Below are 12709 nucleotides of genomic sequence, written 5' to 3'. Positions count from 1 at the left end.
GGTACGGGTTTTGAAGTATCCGCGGAGGCCACGCCCTCCGGCAGGAGTCCACGGAACACGCTCTGACGTCACGCTCCGCAGGGTTTCCGTATCAGAATTAGGCTACTTTCTTTACATTAGTGTACAAGTACACAAGAGTAAAAATATTATGATTGGTTCCTCAACAGCCGCATAGCAGCAACAATACAAGATGAAGTAAATCAAGATAAGTAAAAAAAAAAAAAAAAGTGTAAGAAGTAAATTAAAATAAGTATGGCAGCATAAATCACAATAATAATGATTAACAATAAAATAAAATAAAATAAAGTAAGTAATAATAAGAGGAACTAAGACAGTGGTAATAAGCATTTAATAATGAGGTGTAGTAAAGTGTAAAGTGTACTGTAAAGTGTAAGTGTAAGTGTTCAATGGCGCCAGCCACGGCTGATTCTAGTGCAGCAGGCTATTATTCAGGCTCCAGTCATAAGATCCACACCTGCAGGGTACACCTACAAGCCCATCTGTTTTGTCGGTTTCACATCGCTTTAAAAGGTAGCTGGAGTGTAACAACAACGAAAACGCAAATATAGTTAATTGGGTGTTCAGTTTGACCCCCCCATGATAGGGCCTGCAGGCCTACCATAGCTATGGTTTTGTATTCTTATATGGGTAAAACATGACTCAGTATTCTGTTTTTTGGAATAGCGAACTTTGTCTGTAAAAGCAACCTATTATGTGTATACCTGCTTTATAAAGTTGATGGTGTATACCTACTTTATACAGTCTATGGTGTAGGCCTACCAATGGCAATGTTTGATGGAGGTTGAGATCACAAACATGGGCTCCACCGACAGTAGTGAACTAGGAAACACCACAGTGGGGCTAGTTTCAGCATGAGTATGACAGAGGGACTTGGCCGAAACCCCAGCCCAATCAACATTAATACAACTGGAGACGTTTTGAGGGGTTAGAATAACAGAGGTTATTTGATATGTCGGCCTTTTACTTTGGCGTATTCAAATAGCTTGTCACGCTAACACTTGTAGAAAGGCTTCTTTGACCAGTGAAAAAGGGGAAGTTGTCACAGATGGCTCATTTATTATTTTTCTGTGTTTTGAACCAAACGTTTTTCTCAGACTGGCCTCAAACTCCACTTGATTTGATCATTTTCGCATTTATTTCACACATTTGGTAAGGATTAGTTATTTTTATGCAGGCCTACAAGGGTTAGGACTACTAGAACACTTAATAATTACTACACTCCGCTTCATAATTACTATTGTTTGACAGGAGACAGACATAAACGCAGACATAGAGACAGAGGGACAAGCAGGCTGACAACAAGACAGAAGGACAGGCAGACAAACAAACAAACAGACAGAGAGCCAGACAGACGGACAGAAAAAAAGACAGACAGACAGACAGACAGACAGACAGACAGACAGAGAGACATAGTGACAGACAGACAAGACAAATAGACAGACAGACGGTCAGGGTACAATATAACGTTTTTAATTTGTTACAGTAGTCACAGCTATATCTAGGCTAGTTGTGATTGCCCCCTTGGGTGTGGATCTCACGGGATAAGCCATCTGCTTAATTACTGAGGTGCTCTGATGCTGAATACCCGGGGACTGGACTGAAGAGATGGGGGTTCAGCCAAAAGAAGTATATTTGTTGTATTTGGGAGGATTAAATGATTCCACACAGATGATCTAAAAACTAAACAACAGGCTGATGAGTGGGTCCCAAATCGTTAGCGGTGCATAGTTTAAACCCTTCTTTGCAGCCTGTAAAATGGGAGTGGCAGCAGCGTGCTGGTGGGATACTTTCACAAGCGATTACTGAGGGATTTGTCGTACGTATTATTTCTGTGCGATTGATGATCGTACACATATTAAATTAGCCACCAGAAGGTGGCTTCTCAGTATAAGCTTTTTTTAAATATATAAATCGCACTCTATGTGTTTTCCTGGCTGCCCCAATATTTCTGATCTGATCTTTTAAAAATACTAAAAACCGTTTTTCTACGTGTTTATTATAGGAGGTCATTCATTTGTGGACGAGGAGGCGACAGTCATGAAGTGAGGAGAGGGAGGAGGAGAAAGCTTCACAGCAGACCAAGAGAGGAAGGAAGGAGCACAGGGGTACAACGTCATGAAAACGAGGATCTGAGTGGAGAAAAAAAGACCCGAACCGAGCGATCATATATGTAGTGGATGCACGGTTGTTCATTTAGCGAACGAATGCAGAGTAATTGCGCTTATTATGTCCCACTGACGGCCGTGTTTTGTTAAGATCTTAAAGACTGACCATTTTGGAAAAGGAATCGGCCACACAACAGCAGATCTCATCTCTACAAGAGCTCCCAGTACACGGAGATATGGATTGCCTGTAGCTCTGTCGTGTGCCTGTTATTCAACCTTTTTTTGGAGACCACAAAACCAACCATCGAGAACCAACAATTAGCCCCATGCATGGAGTAAACCGGATTGGCAATTCTCTGCACCTCGTTTTTAATGAGTAAAAGGACATTCAATTTCTTCTTGCACTCGGGCTCCCTGTGAAACATTGATTCCCGTTTTTTTACACCAGGAAAAAAGGCAGCAAAACCCATCGGAGGCATTAACAGGTAGTCACCTAATAACTAGTTATGAGTGTAAAGGATGGATGGCTGTTGTACCGTGCAGCGATGGGCCTGTGATCGCTGCTATATTGTCGAGGGGTGATTTTACACCCGTTTTGCAGCTCTCAGTGTGTCAGAGAAATGTCGGGAAGGCCCTGGTTTCTTGCCGTGGTGGTCATGGATCAATATCGGCCGTCATTGACGAAGCTAATCTCGCTATTTAAATATTTAGTATTCCTCCTGACATTGTGTGTCGTGATAGTGATAGCCCCAAGAAAAGTGTCGCCTTCTTTACCCCTATGGTCCTCAGATGGGTTTTATTTGGTTACTGCGGTAAAATTTGCAGTTCATGGGGGCTAAAGGAACCGAGTCCGGCCCCGATGCAATGCAAACCTCATCGATGGTCTTCTCATGTTGGGCGTTGAGCACAACATGATCCTTCCGACATAAAACGCGTACTATGGTCTCATATTGTACAGCTATTTACTGAGCCATGTATGCAGGTAAATGGCTTGTACTAATATCCTATGTTACCCATGATAACCCTGTGCATTTAAGGGGTGGGGCCAGCCCCAATAACATTTTTTTTTGCATCCTTTTCTTTTAAACCCACTCACATAGGTTACAGAAAACGCACTACAAGATAGCAGCGGTCATCATCGTTGAACGATAGGTCGACACGAGTCAGTAAAGCATCGAGCAATTCTCGCCGTTTTCCTAATCAGCGTCGTCATGGGATACCCGTGTCTTTTATGCTTGAGAAGGCCTTTTCAGAATGATGCTGGGATTTGCACTGCAACCCCCTGCCAAAATAATGAAATATTAGGACGTTGAATGAGTAGGCGTATGGTTAAGAATGTCTGATGGTATATTTCTTTGCACGTTACAGGGTCCACATGCACTGTTAAAACACACACACACACACACACACACACACACACACACACACACACACACACACACACACACACACACACACACACACACACACACACACACACACACACACACACACAGGTATATGCACACATACATTTACACACACACACACACACACACACACACACACACACACACACACACTCACACGTATACACACACACACAGACACACACATATTTACACACACACACACACACACACACACACACACACACACACACACACACACACACACAGATACACACACACACACACACATACAGATACACACACACACACACACACACACACACACACACACACACACACACACACACACACACACACACACACACACACACACACACACACACACACACACACACACACACACACACATACAGATACACACACAAGGTACAGGACTAATTTCTCATACCATCCACTGACCCAGTATATAAAAGGGGCAGTACAGTACATACAATTTACATGTTTGTGTGAGTGTGTGTCTGTGCTCAGTTGCCTCATGCAAATCTGGGCTCATACATTGGGAAAGGTGCAAGTGTGGCCTTATGCAAAGTCGCCCTGCATTTCACCAAATAGCAGTCCGGGCACATTTGAATTGTTTCATCACAATGTAAATATATAGGTGAATGTGCCACTGTATCCACTTGGAACTAAGGGGAGTTAGGATTGTATTAATCAAAGGAATATACAGTTTTACGCAGTTTCCTAGTACATTAAGCCTCCCCCTCGTGTCTGAAAATCTGTCTTAGAAACCTTTATTGACATTATAGGTTATAGTGGGAGATGGTCTCTTGATCCTGGGTTCTGGAGATTGTCTCACGAATTATTCTCCAAAATCAAGTGATGGATAAATATAGAGAAGGGCAAAGTTATAAGGCCCTCGACCCATATATAAAGATTGTTTAAAAAAGTAAAACCTTTTTAAAGTAATCATGGAATTATACAATTCCTAATAATTCCTAAAAATCTGTCCGGTACAGCAGGACTAGGTGGATAGATATCGTTTTTCTGCTTGACGTCTGATCCATGTGACCAGACGTGTAGCAGGAAAGGTACAGGTACCGGGTGTGTGTTGATATAAAGGTGTGTGTGTTGACCTTCTGTGCGTCTCCGCCAGGTGACCGGAGAGAACCAAGCCCAAGATGAGTGAGTTGGAGCAGCTTCGACAGGAGGCAGAGCAGCTGAGGAACCAGATCAGAGTGAGTATGCTACAGAACACATCTGGGGCGTCATTTCTAGTCTACAGAACACATCTGGGGCGTCATTTCTAGTCTACAGAACACATCTGGGGCGTCATTTCTAGTCTACAGAACACATCCGGAGAGCCACCCTCAAGTCTTTCAAAAAAAACATCTGGAGGATAAGGCTCCAGTCTCCAAAAACCAAAACTGTATATGAAGTAAAAAATATCAGTGTAGTATGTTTGTAGTCTCCTGGGTTACTCTAGAAAACAACTGTAAATTAAGTATACAGAGTTACTCTAGAAAACACCTGGAAATTAAGTATACAGAGTTACTCGAGAAAACATCTGTATCGTAACTCTACAGTTGCTCTAGGAAACAATGTAGAGTTAGTGTCTAATCTACAGAGTAACTCTTCAAAAGATCTGTATAGCAAGTATCTAGTCAACAGTGTTACTCTGGGAAACATTTGTATAGCAAATATGTAGTCTACAGTGTTACTCTAGAAAATGCCTGTATAGTAAGTATCTGTAGATTACAGCGTTACTCTATAAAACACCTGTCTATAAAATACCCAGTCTAAAGCCTGTTGTTTAACTCAATCAAATACCCCCATAGTATATATAATGTCTAAAGTGATGCTGTCGAAAAAATCGGTATAGTAAGTGTCTTGTTTAAAGAGTTTCTCTAAAAGACGTATAGTAATACAGTCTAAAGTCTACAAGGCTACTCCAACAGCTGTAGTCTACATACTACACTGTTATTCTCCTAAGCCTCTCAAAGAGTGGGTCAAACATCTGTCATTGAACACCGTATTGTAAAGTTACATCAAGGTGTTTATGACGCTGCTCTGTGATATAAAAGGCCTGATGGGAAACACCATAAAGACACATTAATATGTAATTTCAACCACAAAGAGTGCATTGGTGGAAGTAAGACTGAACATTGTTATCAAGTCATGGTATGGAAGTACTTGATGTGTCATACACCCAGGTGTCAAAGGTCCTTCATTTTTTACCAATATGACCACATGTATAAAGACGCATTATGAATGTGTAAACCTCTTAGTTAGAGTAAAAAGGATTCGATTTGCCGGCCTGATGTAGTAGCAGTGCAAGTTAAATGTATTGTCTTGGCTTTGTGAGTGGATTCCAAATTAAACGATTAAAATGCATAGAAGTGAAGCACTTAAGTAAACACAGTTTATGTTACCGAATTAAAGCTTATGTTACAAAATAACAGTTCATTCATGTGACTGAACAACAGGTCATGTTAAGTATACTGAAAATTTGAACAAATGACAGGTCATGATACAGAATCAAAGTTCATGTTACCGAATCACAGGTCACGTTACCGAATCAAAGATCGTGTTATCAAACCACAGGTCACGTTACCGAATCAAAGTTCATGTTACCGAATCACAGTTCATGTTACTGAATTACAGGTCATGTTATCAAAACACAGGTCCCTTTACCAAATCACAGGACATGTTTTCAAATCACAGTTCATGTGATTGAATCACAGGTCATGTTATCAAATCACAGGTCACGTTACCAAATCACAGGTCATGTTATCAAATCACAGTTCATGTGATTGAATCACAGATCATGTAATCAAATCACAGGTCACGTTACCAAATCACAGGTCATGTTATCAAATCACAGTTCATGTGATTGAATCACAGGTCATGTAATCAAATCACAGGTCACGTTACCAAATTACAGGTCATGTGACTGAATCCCAGGTAATACTATCGAATCACAGTTCCTCTGTTGTTGTTTCTTTGTGTGTTAGGATGCCAGGAAAGCATGTGGCGACTCCACCCTGACACAGGTAGGCGGCGCTACACTCACAAGAGAGGCATGGAACATGTCTAGTTGTACTCTACCAGATCAGCTCCCATTTGACAGTTGAGGTGTTATACATTCTAAGGTCTGAGATCTATGACCCCATTTACAACTGGCATTAACATGAGTTTTGGGCAAACGGATATGAATTGTATATTGCCAAAAACACATAAAAGACAGGTGTAAATGGGGGGTTAATATTTATAAACACTATTAAAGGTATAGAGATATTAAATACATTTTGGTGAAAACATGTATTAGTACTTAAAATCAGTGTCTGATAAAGAAAAAAACAAGCAGTATTTGATGAATGCTGAGCATTTATTAACATGGAGACCATAATTATCAACTGGTTGCATCGTATTTGTTGTCTACTGCTAAATGATTAGTGAATAGTCAAATACTGCAAATACTATATGACATATCACACTTCAAATATCTACGGAATATCAAGTTTAAGGGACACCATTTACAAAGGTCTTTCACAGCATGACCCGAACGAAAACCCAAGGTAAAATGTCACGTCAGATATCGCAGCTAGCTTTTGGACCAGAGGATTCAAGTGATATGACACTGGAGGCAGCAAGCGGTGGCGACGTGTGCCGAGGCCGAGCAGGCGGCCTGCCACACAGATCAGGGTGTTAGTGAGTGGGTGTGGGTGTGGTCAGATCACCGCAGGGCTGGATCCCGTGGGGAGGATTCAGATGAGGACGAGACGCACCCTGCGGGGTCACCTGGCTAAGATCTACGCCATGCACTGGGGCACCGACTCCAGGTACCAATGTCAAAAACATCACTATTATTATTATCATATTTGTGTTATGCTATTAATACTTGTTCATAATAAGTAACAATGTTATTATCATACTTTTTAATGCTATACATAGACAATTTAGATCCCATTTGAGTTCTGTCTGTCAATATGCCTTCATATCAAATAACATTATTAACATTTATTACAGCAATTCGTATACGTTCATGTCAAATAACATTAATATTATTAACATTTATTACTGCTATTCATATATGATTAGAGCATTAACAGTATTAATATAGTCATATTTATTACTGCTATTCGTATATGTTCATATCAAATAACATTTTTATTATCATGTTCATCACTGCTATTAAAGACGTTCATATCAAATACAATTATTCTTCATATTTAAGCCAGGTATCCTAGGACAGGATGTGGTGAACCCATTTTGCGCCCTAATAAACTGTATCAGAGTAATGCTCATCTGTTCTGTAATGTACACAGATGGTATTCCTATGACTCAATGGAAAGTGTAATTGGGTCATGCAGCACAAGCGGCCGACCTCTGCATGCCAGCAGAGATGGGATACGAAATGTTTAATTGTGTTGTTGCCACAGGCTTCTGGTCAGTGCTTCTCAAGATGGAAAGCTCATCATCTGGGACAGCTACACCACTAATAAGGTAGGAACTTCAGTCTGCAGTTACAGTACGCACAGTCGTATCAGTCACCCTCCACCTCTTTCACCTTACTCTCACAATGCAGTGCCGGTTGTATTCAACGGGCAGCCAGCTGGGTCGTTAATGCTGAAAAAACGTGGAATTCACTATTCAGTGCCCCCACCCATTTAGCGTCCCGACCCAAGATGGCCACTAGGTGCTGAAGGCCCAGTGTCTTCGATGCAGTCGCCTCACCAGTACAAAAAAACAGCAGGTTTTACGACAAAAACGTCTTCATTTTGAGTTCCCTTAGGCCGAATCCCAACGCCTCCCAACCCACATTTTTAACAGCAAAACATGTCTACCCATCACCTTGTATCGACTTTAGACGCCCTGTGGTTTTTACACATGCGCCTTAATCACCTTGCGGCCAACTTGACTCTAAACACTAGCTGGGTCGGAGGAACTGAATGTGGAGTTTGGCGTTCAGTTTGAACCGGAACGGAATCAAGATGACCGATGATAAAGCTGCATCATTATACTGAATGCACAGTTCCGCATTAAGTTGGAGCCAAGATGGCCGCCGGTCAGATGAATAAGGCCTCACCATTACACTGAATTTGGAGTTCTGCGTTTGATTGGAGCCGAGATGGCCACCGGCCAGGCGAGTAAGGCCTCACCATGTCCCTTCCCCCCCCCCCCCCTGGTTAGATGCACGCCATCCCCCTGCGCTCCTCCTGGGTGATGACCTGCGCCTACGCCCCTTCCGGCAACTTTGTGGCCTGCGGCGGCCTGGACAACATCTGCTCCATCTACTGCTTGAAGACCCGCGAGGGCAACGTCCGGGTCAGCCGGGAGCTGCCGGGCCACACAGGTACGCCCCCTAGAGGCCCGGAGGCCTGATGCACTTTGGTGGTTTCTGTTGTGGATGCTATGCCGTTCCCCACAGACCAAACGGCCTCAGTTAAGGTGTGCCCGGTTGTCCCCCAAGCCATAAAGAGGAAAGATTTAATTTACATGGGTAATTATAATTACAGGGCCAATGCAAACCGTAATGAGGGGAGGTGGAAGGTTCCGGTGAGTGGGTATTACAAGCTGTGCAGCTGTTTGGTCCAACAGTCGTGCTTTAGTTTATTACTGTTTAGTTTTTGTTTTTTTGACATCAATTCGTCATGGTTCGATATTAGTACTTTTACCCTGGTGGGGGGGGGGGGGGGGGCTTGCAGTCATCTGCAAGGCAGAACATCTTTCCATTTAAGCTTATGAAGTTATATTTATCCTGTATCATGTTTTGGCAAGTATTGATCAGTCCAACAAGGAGATTTGTATTCAACTGCACTATAATATTTACAAGAAAGCTCTGAAGCTAAACGTTAGCATTAGCATCGATGTGTCCAATAAGACTCTTAATCCCCGGGTTGTGTGATTCCAGGCTACCTGTCCTGCTGCCGTTTCATCGATGACAATCAGATCATCACCAGTTCAGGGGACACTACATGGTGAGAGGGCCGCCGTCCACAGACCACACACAGGGAGAGAACAACAACAGTCTGACTCACTAACATGTCCCCCCCCCCCCCCCCCCCCCCCCTGCTCCCAGTGCATTGTGGGACATCGAGACGAGTCAGCAGACCACGGTGTTCTCGGGGCACAGCGGTGACGTCATGAGCCTGTCCCTATCTCCCGACTTCCGTACCTTTGTGTCGGGCGCCTGCGACGCCTCCATCAAGCTGTGGGACATCAGGGACAGCATGTGTCGGCAGACCTTCACCGGCCACGAGTCCGACATCAACGCCGTCTGCGTGAGTGGACACGCACGTTAAAGGAACACATAGTTTGGAAGAAGACTGTATTACTGTTTTTCTCTTTAACAAAGTAACGACTACAATAAGTAGCACAGCCCAATACAATGTCTTGAATATGAAGCACAGAGTAGCAGGGAATTTTTGTACCAATGGGGACACTACTGCCCCTAGAGGCACCATGGGGTACTGCGGACAGTTCTGTGTTTCTCACTAAAATGTTAATATTTGCTTACGGTCTAATGGTAATAATTCATGCAGATCCAATGCAAAAAATAGGTTAACCCTGATATAATGGCGATATACAGGCTGGAAGAATGGGCTGAGATCCCGTCTAGGGGGTTCATCGAGGTAGAGAACCAACCCTTTTGTCCTCCGCCTGTCGTCCCCAGTTCTTCCCCAACGGCAGTGCCTTCGCCACGGGCTCGGACGACGCCACCTGCAGGCTGTTTGACCTGAGGGCGGACCAGGAGCTCAGCCTGTACTCCCACGACAACATCATCTGCGGCATCACCTCCGTGGCGTTCTCCCGCTCCGGCCGCCTGCTGCTGGCCGGCTACGATGACTTCAACTGCAACATCTGGGACGCCATGAAGGGCGACCGAGCAGGTCGGTGCCGCCAGACACACACCGGTATCCCAGGGGCGTTTAGAAACACTTAACCCGCAGTGCTTTAATGATAGTGAAATAAGGATGAAGATCATTAAAAGCGGCAATCTGAGCCATTTGAAGACATCCAAGGGCCAGGTTGGTAGAAACAAGGGGTAAAACTATAGCAGGCAACCGTTACTTAATTCAGCCAGATCCACAGGCTCGCTCAAAGAGGGGTTTATATAGCTTTTTCGGATTCAGAAATAGTGGATTTCTGAAACCCTGATGAAACATCAGTCCCTGTTTTGAGCTGATCGCTCACTAACAGAAGAGCGGGTTCTTAGGGGCTCCCCGGGGGGGCCGCTGCGTGCTGCTGGGTGGGGCCTGACGCTGTGCTCCTCCCCGCTCCACAGGGGTCCTGGCGGGCCACGACAACCGCGTGAGCTGCCTGGGGGTGACGGACGACGGCATGGCCGTGTCCACCGGCTCCTGGGACAGCTTCCTCAAGATCTGGAACTGAGCTGGAGGCTCCCGGAAAAAAAACCCGCACGCCGTTCTCCACGCATATCGACGACGACAAGACACAACACACACACACACACACACACACACACACACACACAAACACACACAACACACACACAGAAGACACATGCACACACACACACACAGACAGACCCCCTATTCACACTTTGGGAACACATAGTTTGCACACTGTATTTACACTGTACGTAAGATAACACACATACAAACATTATACTGTACATAATATGTATGAGAATTAGGTATGAGTTTGCACAAATACACCAATTTTCTTTTTTTTGTTGTATGCAGTAATGGTCCACAGGAGTTTTTGTTCACAGTGCCCACGATAATTATACCATTTTTTAAATGTGACCAAAATTAGCCTTTAGCAGCCCATCCACCAATAGAAACGTTGGATTTTAAATTCTTTAAGGCAAATTTAACTCCCAACAAAACACATGGACGCTCAAGAGAATTAAATCAAGATAATTCCCACAAACACTAAAGATATCGGGAAAGGCAAGCGTTTACTGTTAGGTCCAAAATGCACTTCCAAATGATTTCCCGCCGTTTTGTGCCCAAGTACAACACATTGAGCGCGGGTGACATTAAGTAAAATAAGAGACGGAGGTTGTGAGGAAGGGAATCATCAACGTTTATTACTACTGTGAGTGCCCATTGGGAGTATAGAAGACGATACCGTCCGAATAATTGTTTTTTAATTTTTGTTCTGGCTCACAAAAAAGGCATAATGTAGTTAATGTTTTTATAGGTATTTACACCCACATCTATGATTGTTTTGACTTTGAAGTTTATGGTTATTATTATAATTATTATCATTTTTAAACTTTATTCTTTTCATGATTTCCCTGTGTGCCTCAGATACACTAAGGATTATGAATGATGAAATTAAATCATGAACTCAATGAGATGAGATTCTTAAAGAGGTAGAAAAAAAAATAAAGATATCTTAAAGAAGCAGGGGCCAATATTCATACTTTGACTTTGTCAATATATTATGTCAATTTGATGGTAGAACTGTACATACTATTAATAAATACACATTGTCTCTCTTGCCAGCTCAAGTGTTGTTTTTGTAATTCGGTTTTGAACCTAAACAATGACTTCAATACACAAGTAAACTGCACACACGCCAATAAAACAGTATACGGTAGTCATGTTGGAATTTCTTATGTATACTAATATTGCTTCAGCTACAGGACCAATAATGCCATGGAAATTAATGAATATTCAAAGGCTAAACTAAACTGAAGGCGATTATTTTTTTGGAGCATCACTTCAAAGCTGAAGAAATATTTTATTGGATTTACAAAAAGGCTAAAAGAGCAATATTCAAAATGGTTTATAAATAGATGAATTGCATGCCGGATGAGTCAATGAATTGAGTTTTTAATACTTGTTTAAGAGACTGTTTTAAAATGACTAGAAATGTATAACGTTTCTGTGAATACAAATATCAATTTAATTTAAAATACAAATGCTTCGCTAAAATATTTTCCACTCTGTCGACCCCTAGAGGTCGATAGTAGCACTAGCAGTACTCTTATATTCAGTAGGCCTATATTATAATATATCTAAGTGTTCCCCATATTCTGAACTCGCCATAGATTTTATCATATTTTTCCTCGAGACACATTTTATAGATTGCAACGATACAAATAACCAGAAATGTTTATGTGGTATCAGCTCTAAAACATATGTTCATTAAAAATTCCATAAAGAAACAATTTCATTATCTAATAATAACTTAGGTGTGGGTAGATATTCAATAAGC

General features: G+C 42.5%; 1 protein-coding gene across 3 annotated transcripts; it reads left to right on the top strand.

Moving 5' to 3' along the window:
• Window positions 1-83: 83 nt before the first annotated feature.
• gnb2 (guanine nucleotide binding protein (G protein), beta polypeptide 2) lies at window positions 84-11993 on the top strand. 3 transcript variants are annotated; one of them, XM_060056626.1, is made up of 11 exons: window positions 84-209; window positions 2024-2611; window positions 4671-4752; window positions 6529-6567; window positions 7250-7356; window positions 7957-8020; window positions 8708-8870; window positions 9429-9495; window positions 9597-9798; window positions 10191-10407; window positions 10803-11993. In XM_060056626.1, exons 3-11 carry the CDS (start codon window positions 4696-4698, stop codon window positions 10907-10909), a joined length of 1023 nt encoding a protein of 340 aa, XP_059912609.1. In that variant the 5' UTR covers window positions 84-209; window positions 2024-2611; window positions 4671-4695; the 3' UTR covers window positions 10910-11993. The 3 variants fall into 3 exon arrangements, with proteins under 3 accessions (XP_059912609.1, XP_059912607.1, XP_059912608.1); XM_060056624.1 differs by having other exon boundaries at window positions 85-209; window positions 4667-4752; XM_060056625.1 differs by lacking the exon at window positions 84-209 and having other exon boundaries at window positions 1958-2611; window positions 4667-4752.
• Window positions 11994-12709: the final 716 nt, after the last annotated feature.

Source organism: Gadus macrocephalus, chromosome 7 (assembly GCF_031168955.1).
Source record: "Gadus macrocephalus chromosome 7, ASM3116895v1".
NCBI lineage: Eukaryota > Metazoa > Chordata > Actinopteri > Gadiformes > Gadidae > Gadus > Gadus macrocephalus.
Note: the sequence above shows the minus strand (reverse complement) of the source record. Positions and strands in the feature narration are given on the sequence as shown.

Coding starts and splice junctions, on each gene's coding strand:
- gnb2 (XM_060056626.1), top strand. CDS start 4,696: ATGAGTGAGTTGGAGCAGCTTCGACAGGAGGCAGAGCAGCTGAGGAAC. Junction 8,871..9,428: donor GGAGCTGCCGGGCCACACAG/GTACGCCCCCTA, acceptor GTGTGATTCCAG/GCTACCTGTCCTGCTGCCGT. Junction 9,496..9,596: donor AGTTCAGGGGACACTACATG/GTGAGAGGGCCG, acceptor CCCTGCTCCCAG/TGCATTGTGGGACATCGAGA.